We start from the raw sequence: 26,121 nt of genomic DNA on the forward strand, positions 1-26,121 counted from the left end.
TTTCGAGCTAGAGAACTTGATGGTGAGGGGGCTCCGAGCAGTGCCTGTGTTTGTTTGATATAGACACGGTGCTCTCCTTCAGCTGTTTAGGCCTGAGGGCTTCGAGGATGCTACTGAATTTTAAAGACCTTGGAGGGCGAGGAAGACTTCTGGCTTCTAAACTGAGTCTTTATAAATAGGGCTCTGTGCCTAGTTGGTCTTAAAATCATAATTTGACTGTCTCCTACTCTTTACAGGCTCCGTCAGGGGTCTGTAACTTTTGAGACTGGCACTTGTAAAATGTTTGTGGAAACAAAGCAATAGTTTTAGGTTCTGGTGCCTGTACTTTGGAGCTTAACATATTAAATTAAATTAACCACAGTAGGCTAGAAAAAATAAAATGTTGGTGAGTGAAGAATTGAACTCAGAAAATAATTTTGGCTCTGGTGGATGACTCAGAAGAATGTACATGCATGAATTCCTCAGCAAGGTTGGCTTGGATGTAGCAAAACTTTTAGGAATAGAAGCTTCTTGCTCCTAGGACTAAAGAGCTCTGAGATAGCCTATGGACTTGGTGGCAACAGCATCCAAATACATGGAATCTACCTTGACTGCATGCTGCTCTTGTTAATTTGGGGTGTAATACAGCTGCCACTTATTAGTCAGAATGGGGTATGGTTGCATTACCCCCTTTTTGCATTATCTGAGCAACTTTGTATGTGTTTTTGTCCATAAAACTGTCAATGCTTAACTCGGTATCACTTAAAAAAGTAGCACTTGATATTGAATAAAATAAATGTTTCCAGTTCCATATCTATTGTGTTTTGAATTCTCTACAGGCTTTCAGTTGGAGTTCTAAGTAAAAGATCCGTTGATGGATAACAGACGAACCCGTCCACATTGTTCTTATCTCCAACTGTAAGCTGCTGTGGAGCCACAGTCCGTCATCTCTTAAGTGGTGTATGCTATATTATGAAAGCCTAGTTGGCTTTATTGGCCCCATAGTGACTGTCTTCTGGTGTAGTTTCTTTGCTTATCACTCACTTCTATTGAGCTTTTGTATTTTTGATTGTTTGTTTTCTGAGGTAGTCTTGCATGATACAAAATCTTGATTAAAAATAAAGAGGTTTTTGCAGATATTATAGGTTATTCCTATCTGTTAGCACATTATGAATATGCATGCCCTAAAAAAACAGAACAAAACAGAAACTATCTGAATGCAGGCATCAAGGGAGAGACCTCGTTCAAAATTTTAATTGGGAGGTTATCTGATTTTAACTTAGGAGAATGTCTAAAATGATATGCTCCTGAAACAGTTCAGATGTAATTACAAGCAGATTTGTCAGATTGGTCTTTGACCAGAGCCAGAATGTGCCTCTTCTAGAACTAAAAATATAGATGGAAAATGTGAGGCTTTTCATGTATTACAAGAGCATTTAAACTTTCTGTGTATAGATGTGCATACATAGTATGGTTTGTAAACTCGGCCTCTGAGAACATAGGGTCTATGTTCTTTCATAGTTTATCTTTTTCCTGTGTATGTGGGCATGGTTAAGAATGCAAGGTCGTGTTCGCTAGCTTTCTCACTATTGCTGTCACTTAAAGGCATACCCTTCCTAATTGGATTTATTATCTGAAGGTCCTTTAAGATAGGTAACATACAGATGGTCTCTCAAATATGCTGTTGCAGTATAAATTTGGTAAGGAGAAAGGCTGTTTAAGATTACTAATGTACAGCTGGTCTCTTAAGTACGCTGCTGCGGTATAAATTTGGTAAGGAGAGTAAAAACTGCCTGGATTGTGCAGCATTTTAAGTGGTGCAGTCCTTGGTTTATGAATACCTAGGTTTATGGCCATGCTTTCAAATGAGTGGCACTCTCTTCAATATTTCTTTTTCTGCTGCAGCATTCTGGGATTCTTCCACATAATATTGTGTGCCTTCAGTGTCATATAATATAATGGCCAGGGACTAGATGGTACAATATGGAAACATCTGGGGTTTCCTTGAGGTGTAGAAATTAGAATATCTTCTTTTTTTACTTTGCTCTGAATGGCACAAATGATGTCATGCAGTGGGCAGTGTATATTTATTCTGTCTCACTTACAGTTTTACTGCCAGTTTTGCTTAATGGAAAATGGATGTGTTACTTTTGGATGACAGGGCATGGCCTTACTAAAATGTGTGTTGTGAGTGGGAATTCTGAATGGAATATTCAGACTGACATTTCAACAACTGGATTGTGGATAAATAAAGATGTTTGAATGTTGACATGCTTAAATACATCTTAAAGAATACGGATGGGAAAAGGGGCCAAGAGAGGTGCAAGTATTGGGGGTGGGCATCTGAACTTAGAAAATGTAAACTGATTAAAAGGAGAAGGGTCAACTAAAATGTAAGGTGTTTGACTGCAGCTGAAAAACAGCAGAGTTTCTTCTTCGGAAAAATGATATACAAGTATACTTTTTTGTTGGGACTGGTTGGGAGTAATCTGTGAGCTAAAGAGGTAAGTTCCATGGAGCAGCAAGAGGCATGGGGGAAGAAATGGCTTTTCTGAACATTGGCTGCAGGGAGGGGGAGGATTTGTGGTCAGATACATGCTGAGTATTTGAGTCTAGAATGGAGGCACATTCTGAGTATGTCCTTTGTACTGCTGCAGACTCACTATTTCATCTAGATCTTACTGTTGTACTGGTATAGCAGAGGTTCTGCTTCTAACGTGAGTGTGATTTGAACTTCCTTTGATGTTACCTCTGCTGGTGATGGCTGAAAGGGATTCTGTGTTTCTCTTCTCCCGTGTAAGCTGTCTTCTGAGCCTACTATCAAACCCAGACATCCCACAAAAACTTTGTCATGTCCTTTTCCAGTTCTTATTATTCTTTTTAGTTTCTACATTGCAGGAACAGAAAGAGCACTTAAGCAGAAATCTGTGAATACAGAATAAATGGCACCTCTGAATTTTATCAGCATAGACTTGCTAGCCCCTGCAACAGCTAAAGATAACACTGCACTTCCTGCTTGCTTTAAGATTCCCAAACGCATCTTCTGGTCCACAGGATGTAGTTGTTGAACAGATGCTACAGGGGGTTATACAGGCTGCCTAGTGACTGCAAAGGACATTCCTGTGATTAAGGTTCTGTAATCTTGCGGTTATAATAGTGTAGGGGGAAAACAAATACCTGTCTTCTCTGAGTAGGCTGAAAGGCTGAGTGGAAGAAATAAGCTTTGTTAAACTCGCTGATTATTCCCTGACTTTGAAGAATTGTGCATTTGCTGAGATGTTCTCATGTCTAAAGGAGAATTCTGGTCAGAAGCAATCTGAATGTTTGAAATGAGGTGTGATTTATTGTGTCTGGGTCCTTGAATTCTGCTTTAGAATAGTGGTTATGATTCTTGCACAGCTATGCCTTTGGGGTACTGTTTACTCTACTGAAATGATCTCTGGCATGCTTTTAATTGACTCAAACTGTCCCAGTTAAAATAACCATAACAGATGCAGACAACTACCCAGTGCATTCTGGAGGGCTAGTACTGATTATCCCACTGTAAGCCAAGTTAGGGCCTTTTCTGTGATTGCTGACTTAGTTCTAATTTGGAGGTAAAGTGAGGGGAGAGCTGCACACATTGGAGTACTGTGGTTATAGGGAATCTGGCTGTGGGTGTGGGAGAGCATAACGCATCCAGAAACTTGACTCCTAATTTCAACTGCTCTAACAGCTAAACAGCATGCCGTTTCTGGGGCCGAGACCAGAATTTAGAAGTTCTGCCTAATTCCAGTTTTTGGCCTTAACTGCTGTGTTGCTCTCTCGTTCTAGTAAATATTTTAGATAGTGAAGACAAAAGACGTGGTCTAACTTTCTTCGTGCGTGGGAAAGTATGACCTGGCTGAGTTCTGAGCCACAGCTACTGAGTTCTATCATGGAAGAAAGCAAGGGCTCCAGGAAAAGGTAGAGCCCCTGCCTAGATGTTGTTTATGCTTAAATGGGCAGTATGCAGGAAATTTTTGTTACTGGGGTAAGGAAAAAGCAAGAAATCTATGAAGTGGCTTGAATCATTTATCTGCTCCTGTGTTCAGATCTTGGTCTGCTTCCTTCTGGCAGATTCTTTTTTATGACTGTCTCATCCTCAAAATGTATGATGCACAGCATGTCTGAAGAGAACTAATGCTTCTCTGTCCGTACAGTGGTGAATGAAGATGCATTTTATTTCACTGATTGTTGCTAAGCCAAGGCATTTCATTTTAGGAAGCCAAACACCTGCACACTGAAAAGCATTTCTTGAGTAAGTGGTAAGAATTTATGCTACGCAAAGATATGGCAGAGGAAATAGAGGGGGGGCAGCGGTAAAGTAGGAGACTTAAAGGCATGTCTCCACACAGCAGTCAGCAGGTGTGAATTTTGAAACTAAGAAATTGTTTCTTAGTTTTGCAGGGCATGGCCCTGCACCTGAGAATGCTGCTTGCCCACTTCTCTCCATTTGGTATCTGTTGTGGGTACTCAGAAGGACTTTCCTTGTTGACTTTCCAGTTGAAAGTCAATTTCCTTCAACAAAGAATCCTAGAGTAGTGCATCTGAACAGAGAGTTCAGCTCACTGCATTCAGTGGGCAAGATATGGCCTGGCATGTGCTTGGATGATAGGCACCATGTGGTTTAGAGCTTATAGTCATGAAGCTGGAAAGAACACCTAGGTTAATTTTTTGTGTTTGGGAAGGAGCATGATTAGAGCAGAAAAATGTCCAGACTGTTAGAATGTAGTTTTGGCTTTTGAAAAGAAGTGTAGTCTAGGCTTTAGATAGAGGGATTCAAAGTTGAGATTTCTGGATATAACTCTTTATTTTGCTATAGCCTTGAGACGTAATCTTTGTTTTCACTTAAATGCTTTAGCATCCTCGCTAGTAAAAGAGGGAGTGCTCTAGTAAAAGAGGAACGCTTGGCACCTGCTTCATAAAACCTGCTGTGCACTTGGGTATGCTTTTTAGTCCCTGGAATTTCTACCCCCTCCCGTCTATGTACTGCCTTTCTCTAATCCGTTGTAGGGATTCTCAAGTCTTCACTGTTTCCCTGCTGCCTTTTACTAGCACTCTTCCATCTTCTCTAGTAAGAAGTGTCATTTGTCTATCGCTCTCATATTATCCATGAGATGCAATTAGTCCTCCCTTCAGTCACCTGATAGAAGTCAATGCAAAGAAAATGCATACAAAGAACCTCTCATCGTTGGTACTGACTTCTGTTAGAAACATCTGCATCCAGGTTCTTTCTGGCTCCTGGTTTCAAGGTGACAGTGTGAAAAGGAGCGGGGGAAAAAGATGGCAGAACAAGGGAATCATTCCCAATCTCATCAAAACTACCCATCTACTTTAATTATGTGAATGGGAAAAGTCCTATTACCTCTTTAGTCTGTGTCTACGCTACATCTACTCCAACTTAGTTAAAACCTAGAAGCTTGGCTTGTTTAACCTTCTCCTAGCTGAAGGAGAAAGGCAAATACAGTATGTATCTTAATGCACATAATTTTATCATTGTTATGATAGTGTCAGTGTTCTGCGCTGACATTTGTGGCATATGGTTTATGTTTCTATCTGTTCTCTTACCCTATGCTATATGTTCCTATTCCACTCCTGTCTCCTTATTTTTTTTTTTTAACTTTGCACAGACATGTTTTTCATTCATTTAAAAGTCTGTTACAGACCATGATATGAGTAAAATAAATTTGATCCTGAAAGCCCAGTCTCATATTTAATGAGTGCAAGGCTGCACGTAGAACTTATGGTCAGGTCTCACTTCATGAAACCGCTAATAGTATTTTCCTGAAGTTTCATTTAAAAAAATGTCTGAAAGTTTTTTTTTTTTTTTTTTGTTCAAAGTTATAACGATTGCCATAATTGAATCCTAGCGCTGTAAAAAAAACTTTTTTTTTTTTTGGAAATCCATGTCACTCAGTTCAATGTCATAAAGGGTCTTTTTATATGGGGAAAACGTGGCTTAGTGCACTGTAGCTGTAGTGAACCTATATCAGTTGTGTACTGTTTCTGAAGGATAAATTTCAAAACCACATAGGCAGTGCTCTTCCCAGAACTCTTTTGGTCTCTAAGCACTTGCCTGATTTGAACTATATCAAGATTATTGTAGCGACCTTCTGACGCGATAGAACACATCTTTCCCAATGGCAGGAAGCCACATCTGCAAAAGTACCAGGGCGCTACAGATCCCTGAAAATTGTTAGAATAGAGCACCCCGTGCAGTAGACCATCCAAATGCTCTAAATTGTGAAGCTGATCTCGTGGTAAATGCAGGCAAATAGCTTATCAGATAGAAAGAGTGAAATGTTCTGTATCTAAGGTCACAAGGCAAACAGAGGTTAATAACGGAAGAACTTTCAGACTTGTCAGCTTATCTTTTCAATATTACGTTAGCATTGTACTGGAGACAAATTTTGTATCTACAAAATATGATACGCTTTACAAATAAGTTTTTAAATTGATGACAGTATCCTCCTACAAGCCGGCACGCAGTTTCTTACTCTAGAGACCCACGAAAAAGACTTATTTTTGTGCTTTTGGGCCTCTTTCAAGCCCTTTAAGGGAAAACAATAGTATTAATTATTTCTAGAGCTCCTATGCTAACTGGAATTTAATGTCATATTTGCAAGCAAAGGCTAGCTATAGAAAGAATTCTTTTTCCTTCCTTGCCCAGCCAGAGAGCTGGACACATGGAAAAACTTGAGAGCTTTTTTCCTGCAGAGGAGGGCAAACGGCTACCTCGCTGCTTATTTTTTCTTTGTAATAGTCAGGAATTTTGAAGTGGGCATGTGGGGGAAAACGTTTCCCTATTAATGAGTGCGTTGTATTTCACAGCATTCATAAATGTATTTTTGGCTTTCCACAAGGACTCTTGTCAGGTTGAGCTGTATTTTTATTGGTAGATTTTAGATGGGCTATATAGGCCTTTTCTCCTCTTTTGCTCCCACTTGTGGTCAAAGTCTGTTGCAGAACTGTTTCTGTTAATCAACCGAGTTCAAGATGCAGGCAAAGCAGCAAAATATACTGGAAATTGTCAGCTTAAAAATAGGGGATCCGAATTAGTTCTAGATATTGTATCGATATCTTAAATTGTTTGGTAACTTAAGAGTACACTACAGTTTTTCTTTCCCTGTTGCTGTGTGACAGGCCAATAGAGACAACTGTTTATGAAGAAGTAGAAAAAACAGACAAGCTATTTCAAAGATCCTAAACCTTCTGGTTTATGGTGTTCAAGTGAGCAATGCAATCCTAGTTTTTAGAAAATCTCAGTTGTTGTTTTCATTTGTTCATTGGGTTGAAGTGGGGGCTTTGTATGGTTCTTCAATTTCCTTGTTTAAATTTACACTTCCAGTAGATACATTTCATATGTTTATGTCTGTGCAAGTTCAAAGAAGTTTGTTAGTATTTATTCCCAAGTAATATTCTAGTTGTTAAGGAATTCTGGTGCAGCTAGATGGTTATTTAGGACGAATTCATTGTGACTGTTTCAAAATTGATTATAGTAAGTATTGGTTTAGTTTTATTATAACTGCTTTGTACTTATTGCAGTGAAACCAGCAAATATCTAGTCTATACCAAAAGATATTGTTTGCATTTAGAATTCACTGCGTGAATGTGTAAGTAGTTCTAGATAAACTGATTGAAGAAAATGCATTTGCAGTTCTGATAAACTCTAAAAATACATGTTTGCAGATTAAAATGGAATTACTTCTGAATATGTCATCAATGAAGCTCAGAAGAAAATCCTTCCAAGCAATGAGGCCAGTTCTTTCTGGGTTTGGTTTACACACTGTGTCTGTATTGTAAATGGCTCAACTGTTCAATAACATCTGTTACATCAAAACCGAAGCCAATATTAATGATACAATGGAAAAGTGTTCAGGGAAAAAAAACACAACTCGGGCTTCAGGAGAAAAGTATGTCAGTCCCTTAAGGCAGGTTTCGATAAACTCTTATAAGATTATAATTCATTGAGTTAGTAATACAATTTAGGATAAAAGCTGCCCTTTCTCTAGAATGCTAATTTTATGTTCCACTTTTTCTTTATTTCTTATTTTCTGAAAACTTATTTTATCTCAAACTTGCACCGTATTAGAATCTCTGATTGGATATCTTTGATTGGAAGACTGTCCAACATGAGTTATGATTCACTCCTGTATTGCACTCTGTGTGTTGCTTTAACATAGAAATTCTAGTTGGCTGAAGGGTAATCTGTCTAGTATGTTTCAAAATTTGATCTGCTGTTTGTGAACTCCAGTGTTAGTCTCAGATGTCTTTTAGTTTTGTCATCGTAAATCAAAATAATAGAAAAAATAGCTGATAGTGACATGTTTTCCATTTTATTTTTTTTCTACTAGTTTGTGGATTTTTCAAAGAGTGCAAAACAGTTTTCAAATTTATGCCTTCCTGAAACAGGAGATTAAGAAAGGCTGCCTGGTTTTATATTTTCGTCATTTAGAAGGGGAGGCAACCGACTCAAATAATTGGTTAGTCTTTCATGTGTAAATTCAGGTAAAACAAAAAGACTGATGAATTCATATATTAATTTCCAATTTAGGGAATACCTTTATTTGAAGGGAGATTAAATCTGGAAGAGACAGTGAGTTCTTCAACGATTATTTTATCTATTAGGATTTTTCCCTTTTTGTGGTACATCATTAGGCTAGTTTCTCATTAGACTGAAGGAAAACTTAAAATGACACGGATTACAATCGAGTATGCGATGAGACATGCTATTATGGGGAGCTGCTAGAGTGAAGTACGTCAGTAGTTCTCTTTTTCAGGCTGGGAGGGCGACTCTTGAGTGATTTGCATTATAATGTGATCCCATTACTTCTAGTAACGGTTTGTAGCTGCAGTGGACGCTAGGGGGTGCTAAAAGAATGGCTGTAGTATTAAGAACTGACTATTTAAAGACCAAAAAAGTGAAAATTACCTGAGCCGTGAAGTAATAATAACTGTTATTCCAGTCTTTTAGCTAGTTTTTTATTTAAAGCATATAAATTACATATATTAAATCACTTAAACGAATCATTTTCCATTTTTCCAAAGAAGTTTTGTTCTGAGACATCTTTACATTGAGGGACTAAGTTAGTATATGGCAAGCATGAGCGGAGGCAGGCTTTATAAATGCAAATTTATTATGATAATAACTCCTAAGGTGCTCCTTTGAATCATTTCATCTCTTTATATGCTTTGGTCTCTGGTGAATTGTGGGGTAATTAGTGTGCTTACAAATTAATTTTCATTTTTAATTATTTTTATTTTTTTAATTCTTTTCAGTGTAATGTTGCACAAACCGTTCTCTTCCGTGATTCTAATGTCAGTTCGTGATTATAATGTCATCCCTTAATAGATTGCCTTTATGAGTTCTGTAAGTATTTTGGAAATACTAACCAGTTAGTATTTCCAATATGAAGCATAGTTAGTCAGTAGAGCTAGTTGGGAACGTTTTGTTTTCAAAATTTGATGAGAAAATATGAGCAACCTAGTAGGGAGATAATGATATGTGTGGAAGCGTTCTAAGTAGACAAAATGGAGAATTCTTGTTAGAATCTGCCAAAACAGAATTTACTGAAGTTCCTTCCCATCTCATGGATTTCTGAGTATTTAAAAACAGATGAGAAAGTGGGGATAAGTTTCATTTGCTGGCCAGTTCTAGTAATTATTAGTCTCTTCATTTTATGGAAATAGAAACAAAAGTGACATAAAAAGCCAGCAGAGGTTGTCCTCCTTATAGTGCAGGTGTGTTTGATCCCAGACCTTTCCTTCATTCATTGAATGATCTCTTTCCCTTTGAAAAGGATGTTCTGTAGAGGTGCTGTACCAAGGATGTACTTCTAAGTACCACCGTACTTATGTATCTAGGTTGTGAATACTCTTCTACCCTATGTATGTATATGGCCCCATATATATATATATATATATATATACACACACACACACACACACACACACACATACATACATACACATAGCCATATATATACATATATAGGGTTCCATATGGCAGCTTTTTACTAAGAAGCTGTGCATGATCTGCATTGTGTGCATCTGTACCTGCCTTATGGTTATACCAATGCAATCACAAAACAATGAGGGCTTCAACAGACAAGCAAGGGCCTGGTAGACACAGTGTCCGAAGTGTCCTCTAGACCGACCCAACAGAGGGAGAGTGGAGCCAGGCTTTTAATCCATATGTATTCTGGAGCTCTTCTTTGCTCACTGAAAGTAGATATTATATATTTTACACTTCTGCAATAGCAATGCGCAGTCATATCCCACTGTTACTACCTGCTTACTACTAACCAGGCAGAGGCAGAGATGCAATGCTGGTTTTGTGCTCAGGCACCTCTCCACCATGCTGGTCATGAAAAAAAGCTCTGAAGTAAATGAGAGCAAGTCCTTCATAGTCAAACCAACCATGGCACTAAATGGTTATAAGTTATCGTGTAGATAAGGCGTTGACTACTGCTGGATGTTTTTTTCCTTTTGCAAAAATGAAAACAGAGCAACTCTTACTTTCTAAATGGATGTCAAATATCACAAAGAGACTGAAGTCAGGAAAGCTGAGCTTGTATCTTTTAGTTCTTTTTGAACTAAAATCAGTTCTGTCCAGAGACTGCTGCAAGAGGAGACTGACCTACTTTGGAAGTATGCTGCTTCATATGAAGATCTTGCTTCAGGGTTTTGTTCTCTTTGAATAGTGGCTGTTAGTAAGCAAGCTACAGTGGGAGAGGAGTGGGGAGCAAATGAGTCTCGTGAGGCTATTTACCTTATGCAGCTGCTCAATCCTGTTGCATAATGTCTTTGCAATTTTTTTTTCTCACTGCTAGTGAAGGAGGCCAAGCTTTGTCCAGTTAGGGAAGGTGAGTACTGTAATATTTACAGTAAGATTCTGGATGAAGAAAATAGACTCTTAGGCTTTTAGAAACTCTGTGCTTATAGTCTAACAAACGTTCTTGGCCTTTTCTCTGATACAAACCAGCTGTAGCTATGCATTACTGCATGTAAACAGTGTTCCCCAGTTCTTAGCATTTCCAAGCACAAAGCAACAGATTTTAAGCTTTACTGTTCTCTTTTAGTCTGACTGATTTGTATTACTTCCTTATGAGTCCTATGACTGATAATCACTTTGTTTTTTTTAAATCCCATCCTGTTCACGTTGAAGTAAACAAGAATGAGGTTATGTACACAGTGACTGGGAGCAAGCAGACCAAAGGTATTGTGGTCTTGGGGCAGTTTTTAGGGTCTTCATAAAAAGGCTGACCTTAAAGGTGGAACTCATGAAGAAAAATGGTACTTTAGATTAGTTTATTAGGGTTAACTTTCTCCACTGCTTTTTTGAGCAGCAATTCAGAAAGCAAGCATAGATTTCTGTTTTTTTCAGTATTTTCATTAATGCCTTTTTTTCACCCCCAAATTTTCTAAAGGGAGGTGGTAATGGCAGTCGTCTTGAGTGGGAGATAAAACTGTGAGAGGGACCTCAAGGATCCATTGATAGAAATGGTGGGAGTTATGCTTCAGAACTGGTGGGATATTGTGTCCCAGGTTATATTATATACTGGGTCAGGCGTGACCCACTTCCCCTCTTCTGTTTTCGCAACAAGTAAGACTCGCCTGCTTTTCCTCTTGCACATCTATTTCTCATGACAGATGTATCATCTGCTTTCTTCCTGCATTTTACGCTGATAAATTTTTCATGTCTTGGCGTTTGTCCAATGACGCGTGTATTCTGATGCCTATCTGAAGCCTATTTATCCTTTCCAAACAACATGTCTCTTCTGAGATAAGCAAAGCCAACAGAATTCTAGTTTATAGGTATATTCACGTTGAAGTAAAATTCACTTTCCAAATGATTTTGGAAAAGTCAATTCTAGATGCCTATTGGGAAGGTTTTGAGTTTTTTTTTTTTCTTTCAGCAGCTGAGGAGTGGATGTTTTTGAGCCGCTGTACTGGCTGAGTGTCATAGCAGGGAAAACTGTTTTGTTGCCAAGTGGTGGTTGTTACCACAGTCTTCATTGAGGAGAAGATGTTGGGGAGGGAAGAAAAAGCACAGTCTGTCCAAACTTGCTATTTTTTCCACAGTTCTGTGATGTTTTGTAATGCACAGTGTTTTGCTTTTTCTCAGTAAATGCTGCTTCTTTTAACGGTAGGAAAAAACATTAAGAGCTGAAATCACCCCATGTTCTGAATTGGAGCTTTTTAGATATTAGAAATAACAGGAAATCATCATGGACTAACTTTGTATTTTAAATTGTATGGGAGTGACAAACAGGAATTAACAGAAGAAAGTCTCCTAGCATATATGCAAAAAACAGGTTTAGAGCAATGGGCAGAGTGTGATTTAGGCATCATACCCGCCAAATTCTCTCCTGCCTTACGCAGACGCAGTTGCTCAGTTGAACAGCTGCATGCCTGACTCTTTTCACAATATTCATGCATAGGCACTAATGCTAACTAAATGGTATTATAAAATGATATGCCCATATTAATCCATCATAAAGTTTACATAACACTTTCCCAAAATTTGGTAACTGATTGAGCAAAGATAGTCTTTGGGTTTAAGTATAGGTTCCCTTAGCAACTGTTGCTATGGTTTAAGACGCAGATGTTTTCTAGTTTTTTGTTGCCCCCTTTTTGCTGGAGGTTGCCGGCCCCAGCGCTGGTGGAACAGAACTCGTGAGTTCTCTTTAGAGAAGAGGTGAGTAGCTCAAGTCAGGCTGCCTCCTGCAGCCTTGTATACTAAGCCACTGGACTTTGTGCTGCAGTTTCTGAGGAGTATTCACACAAGCAGCTCTCCTGGTGAAGCTATAGAAAGCGGTTACCTTCTGCAAAGAATGTTAATGTCTATTGCTATTTCACAAATATGTGTATAAGCCCTTTGTTGCATGCTATACTGGCACAGCAGGCTCCTGAAGCATGCCAGGTACTGCAGGGTGCTGAAAGAAGAATAAGAGTTAATAGCAGCAAACTCAAACTAGTTTCATGATTTAGAAGGAAGGTATTGTTTCAGTGACCTAATGTGGTACTGTCTTATTTTTGCAGGCAGAATTAGCAAGATCTATGCTGTCTTCAAACGATGGGAGGTCTAACTGAAGGGTCCCAGCATGAGTACTTGAGTGAACTTCTCGTGTATGTCAAGACAGTCTTGGAAGAATGAATCTGGGGTCTTCCCTCCCATCTGCCCTGGAATACTGTGAAAAAAAATGCTATTGGAAATTGCAAAACCTAGTGAAATTTACCAGGTATTTATTACAATTTATAATTAATTTAAAAAGAGATGAGAGAAGACAAGCCCGGTTGTGGAAAGAGAGCACAATATTTGGAGTACCTTGAGGTTAATGAACGCTAAGTCAGCCTCCTGTTCCAGATTGTACTGAGTCCAGTTTTACTCTGTCTCTGTTGGACTAAAATGTCTGGTTTCTATGAATAATCACTGCAGATTGTACTATTTCAGCACATTCAGGGGCAGTTTATGCCAGTTAAAATTCTCTAGTTATTGTGGTAAAATCAATGTTAATCTGACTTCCCTGTTTTTTTCATACATGTTATTCCTGCGAGAGGCAATCTTTTTGAGATCTCTGATCTTCTAAATCCTTTCTCTCCATAATTTTTAATTATAAAATGGAATTATTTGCTTATTTGTGCCAATTCCATTTCTTTTTCCTTTAATTTCATTGCAGTCTCCTAGCTTGATTATGTATTTAATTCATAGTTTGCTCTGGGTAAATTAATACATCCTCAAGCTGTTATAGTTTACACAGGAGACTTTAGTTTGAATTTGATACTTCAATTCTTATTCCACCCTGAGTTTGAAAGTAATTCATCTAACTTCTTGTAATAAATTTTGTGTAGTTTCACCTTAAGATCCGTAAGAAGCTTTGCGTTATCTTCAGTGCTATTCAGCCCATAGATTTTTCTAATGCAGAACTGCATTTAACTGTTAAACGTTTTTTCTGAAGCCCGTTGCCTGTGTTGCTCTTGCACCCTTCTTGCTTAGAATACTAAAATTGTATCATTTCATTTCCAAAATTATTTTCTACTTTCACACTTCTTGCATAGTTTCTTGAGCAATATCTGAGCTAAATAAAGTGGCAGTCCCTAGCAGTTTTCTCTATCTTATAATAAAAAGAAGTCACTAATGCATTCCGTAAACTAATGGATCATGTGTCCTCTTTAGCCTTCTAGTAGAGATCTAGGTAGCTAAAGTCCCTTAATTACAGTCTGATTCGGCCATGTGCCTACTTCTATCAGTTGTATTGACATATAATGAATATTATTAACTAATATTTCCTATTTCTGGATGATTACATAAAATTATATTTGAGAATAGCATTTATGAATACATATTTTACCCCTGCTCCACCATAAGCCTTGCAGCCTTCATCATTTAGGAGAACTCATGTTACTGGCTGTGAAAGGCCAGACAGAGCCCCTGCCAGAGCCATTAAAGCCTCCTTTTCAGTCAGCCAGCAGACTAGCTGTTGAGCAGTTTCAGGCCCTCCCTTCCCCTAGGGGCTAGGTATACTGTTACTGCAGTACTTCCAGTCACTTCTGCCTGGAGGGTGAAAAAGGGATTCTGAGGAATCTGTGCTTTTAAGTAACTATAAGGTCAGAGGAGCCGGACCGAAGGATGATTTGAAGTGTTAAATAACATTCTCTTTGAAGATATATAGCTTTTGAAATATCCAAAATAATCCAAGTTGTCAAATTAAAATAGCTAAGGTATCTGCAACTTGATTTTTTGGCTGAGTACTCTTCCTCTACTGGGCAGTGTATTTCTACTGTATTTCTAAATTATATTTCCCTGGGCAATGCTGCAAGTCCTTACTATTTTCTCTTACTTTAAGCTGACTGCATGCTAACTGATGAAATGTACTTTTTGAGTCTCACCTTTTTATAATGATGTAACAAGAAGCGTTTAAGTTTCCATCACGCTAGCTATCTTTGATAGTGACTGGTAGGCAAGTAGCCAGCACAGACTGGTTAGTTGGTGAATTTTCCTTCTTGCTCCCTTTTTTGGGTACCTGTGTTGATGCAATAAAGAAGATTTCTCACCCTCTTCTACCCCACACGCTGTGGTGGTGAAGTTTGTTATCAGTGTGTTTAGGAGGCATACCTGTCTGCTGTCACAAGTGTACTTCTTGATCTATAGGTGTGTGTATGAGAAACAGAAAGATAAACCAAAATAAAATGGAATAAATATGAAAATTCATTAACAAAACCCCTCTATTTGAAATGATTTAAAATCAAACAAAATTATTTCTCTCTGAAACTCACTATGCACATTTCAATTGCAAGCTAGGCTGTTACTGCCTTAGAAGTCCAAAGGAAATAAATAGGATTTATACTTACTTTGTCATACTTTGGACCATGCTAGCTTCAAGTACAGAGCCAACTTTTTATGTCCAGATGTCAAAAATGGTCACGTAAAACTAAAATGGAATAATCTTCACAGGATTCACTAAACCTTTAATTTCTTTTCCTCTGTGTGGAAGGATATGCAATAATAATAATTTTACTTCAGAGCTTTAAGCTGAAAAATAGCTTTTTGTGTCTGTCAAGCATTTCATTGAAATTTATTTAATATTTTAGCTAAGATTCCTAAGATGCATGTTAATGTGGCATATACAAGGACAAAGAAGAACCTCTTCTCAAGGACAAGAGTAAAATCTTTTGACGAATAAACTAGCTTTCTCTGATGCAGCTGATAACATAAACTTTTCTCTAACTTTCAAAATGATAGCAAGATAACTGAGTTTGTCAGCAGCAAAAGAAATGGCATATAAATATGGGGGAGGATAAGGCAGAGAAGTGAGATGGGGAAAGGCAGAAATATCAACAGGCTTTTTTATTGACAATATGGGAAAGGCAATAGATAATAGAATTTAGCATAAGATAAGTGAGGGAACAAATGTTAATGTGATGATACAATTTTCTGACTGTTTAAACACACCAGAAATTCTTAACAGATCCTGAGTAAAACAGTCCTGAAAAAAACGATGAGGCTTTTAGAAAAGATGGAAAGGGAATGATCAACGCTGAATGTTCTGAACTATAATTACAGGCTGAAAAGGCAGGACTTAGACTGAGATGTTCAAGGATTTGAGAATAAGGAATATTTTCTGTGTATGTGTCCCATGTGAAAGGATCTGAGAAGACTAAGGCCGAGATGTAGATAAGATATTTATAGAGTGTCATCAGCCTGTTAAGAAGCAGTTTGTACTTTGGTAAAGGATCAGCAAAAGTACGTAGGACTAGAAAGGCATGAAACAGGATTACTTTTATTTTACTTCCTTTTTAGGCATGGTAAGTAATACAGGGCCTTGACAATTTGTGGGACAGCTAAAGAGAAATTGTAGGGTTATTACCAGTGCTGTTTTACCTATCTTGGTTTGGTAAAAACAGGCTTCCTAGCTTTCACCATTGTCTGTCACTTTTCATTAGCCATAAAATTACATAAAGCCTGAAAAAGAGAACTTTATAATGAAATTGCCGGCCTAATCTTTCACAGATAAAAAAGTGAATGTGTTCCAGGGAGCAAAAAAGGGCTTTATTATGGCAGGCTCTTTGTACCAGTAGCATGTGAAGTTTTGCTCATGATTCTTGTGGTCTAAGTAAGAGAAACCAAACTTGCAATATTGTTTATCTTGAAATATTGTCTCAGTGAAACCTCCCATTTGATTCAAATTGCTGCCCCCACTCCCAAAGTTTTTTTTACTAGCAATCTTAATACAGTATGAATTATGAGGATCTGCTTTATGTATTACTTACACTGAATAACCATAGCTATGCTAGGATTCTACCAAATTAGACAGATTATTTGTGGTATAGTACTATTTAATCTGAACAGAAGGTTTACAGACGTTTCTTTTTATAATGCACGTTAGACTGCCTGTGGACAGTGCAACTTGCATAGAATAAAGTGAAATTACCTGAGGGAGGGCTTGGTAATAATTTTTTTTTTTTTTAAGGAAGTACCTTACCTTTGGCTTTGTCATGGAGACTGGGAGGATACCACCCCTTTTTTCTGAGGATAATATGGATAGTGTCTGTTTTCAGGTCATTCCATTGAAAATGGAAGTCCTGGGAATGTTTTGACTAGGAATTGGGCAATGAAAAAAGAGCAGTAGCTTTAAGCAGTTGTATTTTGTCTGTAAATAGGCTTTATAATTCAGAGAAGTTTATATAGTAGAAAATGGGCTAATGAGCACGTGAAACATTTTTAAGAGTAAAGATAAAACTGTAAGTGAGCTCGACCATTTTATCTTGTTTTCAGATGTGAAATAGTGGCATGTGAGGAACATTTTTAATTCTCTGCTATTCAACTTAAGTAATTTTATGTGAAACTCATTCTCACATTAATCAAGTCAGAGATTTTACCTAGAATTGGTATGGCCTATTTTTGCTTGTATCTGAGACTAATGTTACTATCTCATGGTGCATCTGTCTTAACAGATATATTTTCTATGTAATTTTATTTATGGTACTAAGGCCCTTTATTCTCTGAGAATAACTCTTATACTTGCTGAAGCACTCTATACTGGTTTGAGAAATGTGGCTGTATTTCTGTATCACCCCTGAACCAGGGAAGTTGAGACAAGGTCAGAACTGAAGCATTCTGCAGCAGCAGGTGGATCTGGAAAGAGGAGGCAGGAGACAGGTTGTTTAGTAAGGTGTATAGCGTACATAACCGAAGTTTGCAGGTAGTGCAGAGATTGGCATCATGTTAATGAAGAAAAGAACAGGTTACAGATGCAGAGTGTTCTGGATCTCTGCATCAAAAGGGTGAAGTCAAGTAGTATGCATTGTAAGTTGGGCAAGTATCATGTAAATAGAAACAGAGAATCATCTTTGGTGCAGGTGGATGAAAACAGTCTAGGAAATGGTGCCTGAAGGAGCTGGAGATCATGATGGTTAATCAGGTGACTATGATGAACCCAGGTCAGGGTTGTGGCTAAGAGAGCCAACTCATCCTTGGATGTGTCTGTAGAGGACATGGTAATATTTGTATTATCCTAAATAGCATATTTCCCTCTCAAGTTACCTTGTTTAAATGCATACAGTTAGGTTAAAATGTGTTAAACCAAAATTAAGAGTAGGCACGATTTGGATAAGGCATATTCTGTCAGGTTCTCGATTAATATTGACAGAGAAAGACCTGTTAACTTGAACCTTGGAAGCAGTGTTTTTGCCAAGGCAAACAAGCGGAAAGTCAAAAGACAAAATGAGAGGGCAAGTTAATAGCTACTAGATACTGACCAAGAGCCACGGCCTAAGGAGAAAAAACAATAGCAGCTTGGAAATAGTAGATGCTCTTCAGTCCAAGATTCTATGAAAAGCCTGGAAATGTATTTAAAATATATATATTTGAATGAGGCCTCAAAGACAGTCTCATCTTGCCTAGATTTGATAAAAGCTTAAATGAGGTAGAGAGGAGGAGGGAGGGAAGATGCTGTATATCCTTTGGCTAGGAGGACTAAGACAAATGTCCAGAGATGAATGTAGAAAGAAAGCAGGTAGCATAATCATTTCTGTGTAGTTTTCTGTGTTTTGCCTTGGTTGGCCTTTGAAATCCTGGTTCCTGTTCAAAAGCCTGCAAAAGCAAGACACCTCAGTGGAATGGAAGCTAATTTCACTGCTCTGAAACTGAGGTTAAGGTGTGAGCATACGACCTGGTTTCTGCTCACCTACAGCTTCCTCTGATAATTATAAGGACACACAGAGATCTTCCATGAGTGTTACGTGAGTTGTGCAGTACCACCAGTTTGTATGGCTGTTGTATGCTCCTGCTTGGCAGCTGCCCAGAGCAGGCAGAGGAGCAATCTGATCAGTTTTTCCACTCAGGTAACTTGTTGCGCCCCTTATTTTACACATTGGCATTTAATAAATCATCTCTCTGAATTTGAGTGTAAGGCGCATAAGATTTACATACAGCAACAGAATATATGCTTAAACGTACACAGTTCAGATATTGATAGCTGCCCGATAAATGGCCACCATAGCAGGTGCTAAAGGACATCCCCCTGTGTTTGAGCTTTAGCTAAAGTACACCCTTAATCTCTATTAGGAAACTAGCACCAGACCAGACTGTTCCCTGACTTTTATTAGTTCGTCTTTATTTATATCTATGATTTCAAAATCCATCCTTCTAAAATGTTGTGTGTGCCAGCTCTGAGCTTTGGCTTCAGGAGAATCCCATTCACTCTTTCACAGTCACATAATTCTAGTTCATGTGCTTATTACATGGCCATTTGACTCGTTCTTCAAACATGACAATCAGCTCTGTTATCTTTCATAGTTGTAGCTTGATACTAACTGCTAATCAGAGAGCTACTACGCATCATCTTCAACGAATTGTTATCGCTTTTCTGTGCCTTCTACCACTGACCAGCTCTAGAGCTTCAAAATAGCATGCCCCTTTACTTTTGCTCCACTCTACAATACTTTGTATTATATTTAGTATATGCTGTATACCAAAGAAGTTTCATTTGTGGGGGAAAGAAAAGGGAATCTATTGCATTCAGAATTGAAAATCATAGTTAAATCACACGTAACTTGCAGCTATGACCTAGGAGATACAAAAAAGAAAAAACATCTTTTCATGAGAAGGTTGATGAAAGACAAAGCTGCTTTACATTTTCTTAAGCTAAGAATCTAATTTATACACTCTTCATTCTCCATATGAAATAATGTAATGGGATTTTTAGCCAGCTTATTGGATTATCCTTTTCTGAAAATTGTATTACTTGGAATATTTCCTGTTTTGGGCTAGTGAATATAAATGTGTACTGGTAACTTTGGTTTAAAAATTGTTTCTTCTACAATTTATTTGTATGGACAGATATTAAATATTTTGGTTATGGGTTTTCAAAAAAAAAAAAAAAAAGAAAAAAAAACCAGGTGTGGGCTGTCTTCAGACTTGAAAATGCAATTCACATTTCTGCGAGTGTGTCCCAGAGACTAGGGAATTTAATCATTTGAAGAGCAATATGGCTGGCCTGTTCAGTTTAAAGACTTCCATAAGGATACCAGTTCTTCACAACAAAGATTTTCATGATGCAGTTATAATTCGTGTACAGTTGCATCTATGGAGTAAAACATTTCAGCAAGAGTCAAACACTGAATGTTGAGGATAGCAACTAATAAATTCAACGGGTTAAAACAGAATGTGGGCATAATCACATTGTTGTTTACGGATGTCCCCTAATTCCAGGGAGGAGGGTATTCTGTTAGCAGCGTGATATTCATGGATCATATTCTTATCTTTACTTTACTTTGTGTTCCGTTTAGGATCAAAAATTGCTTGTAGGGAGAACTCTTACGGAATAGGAGTCAGCTTCTAAGTCATCTTCCCCACGCTCTGGAAGATGCTTTGGCATGGGAAAGAGTGGCTGAAGCCCAATGTGTTATACCCAGCTGGTAAGTAAGATGAATATCGATCGATGAATTTGAAACAAAATAGTGATGTTTTTGTTCTGAAGCAACAGCAGGTAAATATCGACGTAATAGGGTTTTGAATGAGCTACTTATTGTTTCCCCCCACTCCTGTCCTTTCAATGAAAATAACAATGTCCTTGAGCCCATTTACAGCTGGATTATTTAGTTTGATAAGACCTTATTGTAAGTAAGGCGAAAATAAGTTGCTCTTTGCCTAGAGACTTCTTGTATAAGCCTGTTCTCTGACAAATTCAGAATCTACTTTGCAGAAAGTGGCATCATATTTTTTTAAAGGGAAGAAAATAACTTTACTACCTGCTTGAGCAAGAGGTCTTCAAAACAGTCTTCCACAGAACCTGAATGAATTCCTTTTAGTCTTCTCTGCGCAATAGTGTTCTTGAGGTAGAGCAAATTCAAGAGGTATCTATAGGCATTTTATAGTCAGCGGTCTTCAGATTATTGTTATTATCCTAAAAGTTGTGAAGCTTCAGCCAAAACCTGTGGAGAAGTCTGAATTATGCATGCCTCCGTTCTGACTTGAGGAGAAGTAAACTTAAGTAGAGACTCAAAAAGATTACTTACCAAAACAAAACATTTTACTTGGAGAAGTATATCACTTCCTGTTCTGTGCTGAGGTATAAGTGCCAAAATGCTCTAAATTTAAAGTTGGTGGTGTTTAGGAAGGAGAAGGACAAAGTCTACTGTATGTCATCCTAAATAACTAGCTGCTTGTAGGTGCATTATGCTCAGTGTTTTCTACATTGAAAGGTATGTTTTCACCTCGTTTGAGGTGAAGAAGTTACAGTAGCCTTTAACAAGAACTATTCGGTCATTCACAGTTCTCTAGCTGTGAATCTGTTGTGTTCTTTTTGTTATTCTGTGAATGCGAATGTCTAATTTGTGGCTGAGGAAAGACACATCAAACTTTGCTCTTTTTAATTTGCGGGTAAAAATTTGAACATATATCGCAAACCTGTAGCTACCTTGTTTAAGGTGTATACTGTAACACTATGTATTCTGTAAAACAGACTTCGCATATCCATCAGTCATATATATCCCACTTTCTCTAAGTGGAATTTGCAATTTACCAGTATTGCACATATATAGATTAATGAGGCATATAAGCTATTTATTAACATTTTAGCTTTAATTATTCTAATTCTGTTTCCAGTGTTTACTGGGATATTGACTGATGGAACTGAATGTCCCAGTGAGCAGAAAAACTACCCAGCCTTCACTGTTTTTAAGATGATGCCTAAACCTGTTTCAAAACAAATTCTGTAGAGGAAAGCAAAGTCATAATTCATCTGCTGAACAGGAATAATTTTTTCTTGTCTAGTTACATAGTAGAAAAAGCATTCCATCATGTTGTTAGATCTGCCAAGCAAATCTGTGACACATCATTAATCAAAATAATTCTTTTTTTTAGCAGTAGGAAAAAGAGAAGAGTTAGATTACTACTAAGGAAGGTGTCCTGATGTTTTAGCCGTACCACAGCGTAGTTATTTGTATTAGTGACAGGTAACAGTGGGGGAAAAAATTTTAGGATTGTGTTATCTTTTTCTGAGGTCATATTTGAAAATTAGTGTAAACATAGGAATGCTTTTAGAAAACAAAGATTTCTGCTTATTTTGCATAATCCAGACATATACACAATAACTTCCTGTATTGAATAAGACAAAGCCAACATTTTTCAAGCACTTATGTAATGCCATATCAAGTGACATTTTTTTCCTTAGTACTGAGTTTGCTCACAACTCTGTCTTCATTGGGAGATATATGTCATCTATCTCTTCACAGAAGGAGGTTCTGAAACTTTGGCTTAAGATTCTAAATACAGATATAAATGTCACCTCTTAGCTATTTACTTGAAAGCTTTGGCATAGGAGTTTGATATTCACACATACTGCTCATTACCATATGTCGCTCTTCTGCCTTCACTGCACTTTGCAGCAATAAGCAGCGTAATTGACGCCTGATACCCGAGATGGTGCCATAAAAGGTGGAGATGGGCATTAAGCCCCAAAACTGGCTTTGTGCCTGCAAAATAACATAAGTAATGAGGGAATAAGTTTAGTGCTGGAGACAAATATAAGATCACAGTCATTTACGAATTGCAAACTTCAGCCTAGATCAGATGTAGAGGCAGTTTTATAGGATATGTTTTGTTTGCCAATACAGAGAAGATACAAATGATAGAATTTTCAGGAGAAGCAACATGGTACTGCCTACCTTATGATGTTGCTTCTCTTCAAGTTGCGGTGCTCCTCACTAAACTATTTAGATAACCGTGTCGCTCACAGACTCCATGTATGAGCATCGAACATCTAACTTTTTGTAGAGGGGTTTGAGATCTTCCAGGGAAAGACCCCTGTACAAGTACTTTGCCTGCTTGCTTCTGTGTGAACTTGGTCCGTAGTGACAAATTTTCTCCTAAACCCCTATGCTGTCTTGTGAAAATATGGCATTTTTAAAAGGACACTTAAGTGTTAGATACAAAACAGAAGTACTGTTTTAGGTATTCCTGAAATATGTGCTTAAGTAAATGAAAATAGACTTGCTTCTTTTGGCTGTTAAGAATGATCATTTTAATTGACATTTAAATTCTTATTAGTTAAGTTCTCAGAATACAGCAGTCTGTAGCAGTGCATGTCATTTTCCAGTCATCCTAGACATAGGTGTGAAAGAAAGTCACCTACAGAGACCAGATCTAGCTCAGATTACCAGATGGTGGTAGAAGCTTCGGGGAAAATATCAATACAGGTTTGACCTCTACTTGATTCTCCCTAGACTCTTGCTATTGGCCATTACTGGTGACAGGATAATTGGACCAATATGGACATTATTATGTTTTTAAAAACGAGGTTAAAATAATACAGAAATAATGTATGTCACAGCTGAAGACTCTCCAATAGCAATTCTGCGTTCATTGTCATTATTTCAATTTAGCGCCAGACTGTCTGTCAAGAGATAATTGTATAGTGTTCTCTTAGAAATGGTTCTCAGCTGAATATGCAGAACCTAGTGGTCATTACATAGCTATGTAGTAGAAGAGTAAAAATTCAAAGACTACAGATTTCTGCCAAGCAAGGTTTGTTATACAGAGAGTAATGTATTCTAATTCATATGTTCTAATAAAATCATGCCGCCTTCCAGAAGTGAAGCAGGGTTCACTTAAGGTGGAGTCTGGTGGAGCAAATGACATAAACTGTATCCCTTCAGATGACACGTTTCATGTGAAGAGATTCGCGCAATTCTTGCCTATTGATGCGGTTTGCTAGCATAGTTCAATCAGCTGAAATGAATAGAAGCAAGTGGAAAAAAGAGAGACTTGCTACTCTGGAGACTCTTTATTCCGTGGTATTAAGGTATCTGCAGTTTTCCCTGGAGCTGAGATAAAATTGCGGATGAGATGTGGGAGGGTTTTATTACTTATACAATTGTTTTGTCTTAAGAATCTGGATATATTTCAGTGAGGCTTCTCACATTATTGCTGAGATAGACTTTCTTAGTCTATTTTCACAGTCCTTGAATCTGTCCTGCATAAACACAAACATAAAGAAGTCTATGTTTAATATCAAAGTTTAATTCCATTACTTGTGTATATTTGGATGACTTCCAGGGAATCCTTCTGTAAGTTTGCTGCAAGGAAGTTTCTCAGTATTAATATCTTTCATTTTCTGTTTTAGTGATCCCAAGTATTCTCCAAAATTTCAAGTGCATTCTCATTATCTTTTTAGCAAAATTTTTTGTGCTTTTGAGAGAGAAATACCCCTTCCTTCCCCCTTTCTTCCTTCCCCCTTTCTTCCTTCCCCCTTTCTTCCTTCCCCCTTTCTTCCTTCCCCCTTTCTTCCTTCCCCCTTTCTTCCTTCCCCCTTTCTTCCTTCCCCCTTTCTTCCTTCCCCCTTTCTTCCTTCCCCCTTTCTTCCTTCCCCCTTTCTTCCTTCCCCCTTTCTTCCTTCCCCCTTTCTTCCTTCCCCCTTTCTTCCTTCCCCCTTTCTTCCTTCCCCCTTTCTTCCTTCCCCCTTTCTTCCTTCCCCCTTTCTTCCTTCCCCCTTTCTTCCTTCCCCCTTTCTTCCTTCCCCCTTTCTTCCTTCCCCCTTTCTTCCTTCCCCCTTTCTTCCTTCCCCCTTTCTTCCTTCCCCCTTTCTTCCTTCCCCCTTTCTTCCTTCCCCCTTTCTTCCTTCCCCCTTTCTTCCTTCCCCCTTTCTTCCTTCCCCCTTTCTTCCTTCCCCCTTTCTTCCTTCCCCCTTTCTTCCTTCCCCCTTTCTTCCTTCCCCCTTTCTTCCTTCCCCCTTTCTTCCTTCCCCCTTTCTTCCTTCCCCCGAACCAGGAAAAACTCAGATGTCATCACTGTACTCTCTCTGTTTGAAAGCACTGCTTTCCTGTGTGTCAGCAGCACTAGCAAACTGGCATTTCTTCCGTAAAATGGAGGGAATAAGGACAGCATGACCTGAAAGTCATCAGACTGGTGAGTTTTAACAGAGCCGTGAAGCAAGATCTGAAGCTGAATTTTACAACTCGCTGACTTTGAAGTGCGTTCTTCACTGCTCCCGGCATCTGGAATTGGTGATCTGTGATTTTTATGGGAAAGCAAAGTGCAAAAATGTTTATATATATTTTTTGTTGTTGTTTTATGTTGATTTTTAGTAAACCAAGCACATATTCTCTTTCTTTTTGAACATCATATTATTTATGGCATATAAAAGGCAATTTTGCAATCTTTGAAGTTTCTAGAATACTTTAGAATACTTCCAGTCTCTCTAATCTGTCTGATCTGCCTCTAATATTGCCCCTTAACAGTGCAGCATTGTTTTCACCGTATTATTTGGTGGCTGGAATTGCTGGAGGATCTACTACTTCTCTGAAGTCATTAGATGTGATAACAGAACTTGTCAAGAGGGGAAGGGCAGGATAAACATGAATCTTCTAGCATGATCTTGCTCATTTTTGTTATTTGACACTTTTCTAGAAGTACCTGTCAGCACTCATTTTCCTTTCTGTTCCTCAAAATATTGGATGTTGACTGGTTAATAACATTAAGGATGGAATGAGTCATGTACTGCACATTAAAATTTCAGCTCAAACTATGTCCTAACTTTCAGTGTTACCCAAAATCCCCGCTTCAAAAGATTCCACACCACCTAATTTATTAAAATTGGTGAGGCTACTCCGTATTAACATCAGTAGCAGAATATGGCGGATATAACGTTGTGTAGCCAACACCAACATCTGAATTATAACTATGTCAGAAGAACACAAACTTCAAAGGACATGTCCAAAGACTTATGTATCCCACCAGGCCTCATGGTCAATGTTAACAGAAACATCAAAGCAAAGCAATCTTCCTAAATCGGCTTACCTTGCAAAACAGCTTGCAACTCCAAGGTGAATTCTCTAGAAAAATAGTAATTAATAGGGTAGATACTAAATATGCCAAATCCAGAACAAAATACATGTCACTAAAGCATTGCATGTTTATAACTTAGATGTTACTTCCACAGCAATTGAAATGGTATGTGTGAGCTGGTGACTTCTGAAATATACATCCTAAGCAAAAATGACATAAATGTTTTTTTTCATGTTTTCAGGTGTAGCTAATAAGAGTGTACTATCCAGTTGCAGTGCTTAAAAGGGATTGTGGATACTTGTTGGTAGAGCCTCTCTTTGAATGTGCTTTTT

General features: G+C 38.0%; 1 protein-coding gene across 1 annotated transcript in view; it reads left to right on the forward strand.

The window, feature by feature from the left end:
* Nucleotides 1-26,121, forward strand: part of COL5A2 (collagen type V alpha 2 chain) — a 205,929-nt gene that overhangs the window by 381 nt on the left and 179,427 nt on the right. Inside the window, exons 2-3 of the mRNA XM_068948332.1 lie at nt 13,045-13,244; nt 20,293-20,421. Of these exons, the coding sequence (XP_068804433.1) occupies nt 20,370-20,421 (52 nt within the window). The 5' untranslated portion in view covers nt 13,045-13,244; nt 20,293-20,369. The remainder of the gene's footprint in view (nt 1-13,044; nt 13,245-20,292; nt 20,422-26,121) is intronic.

This window comes from Struthio camelus, chromosome 6 (genome assembly GCF_040807025.1).
Source record: "Struthio camelus isolate bStrCam1 chromosome 6, bStrCam1.hap1, whole genome shotgun sequence".
In the NCBI taxonomy this organism is placed as follows: Eukaryota; Metazoa; Chordata; class Aves; order Struthioniformes; family Struthionidae; genus Struthio; species Struthio camelus.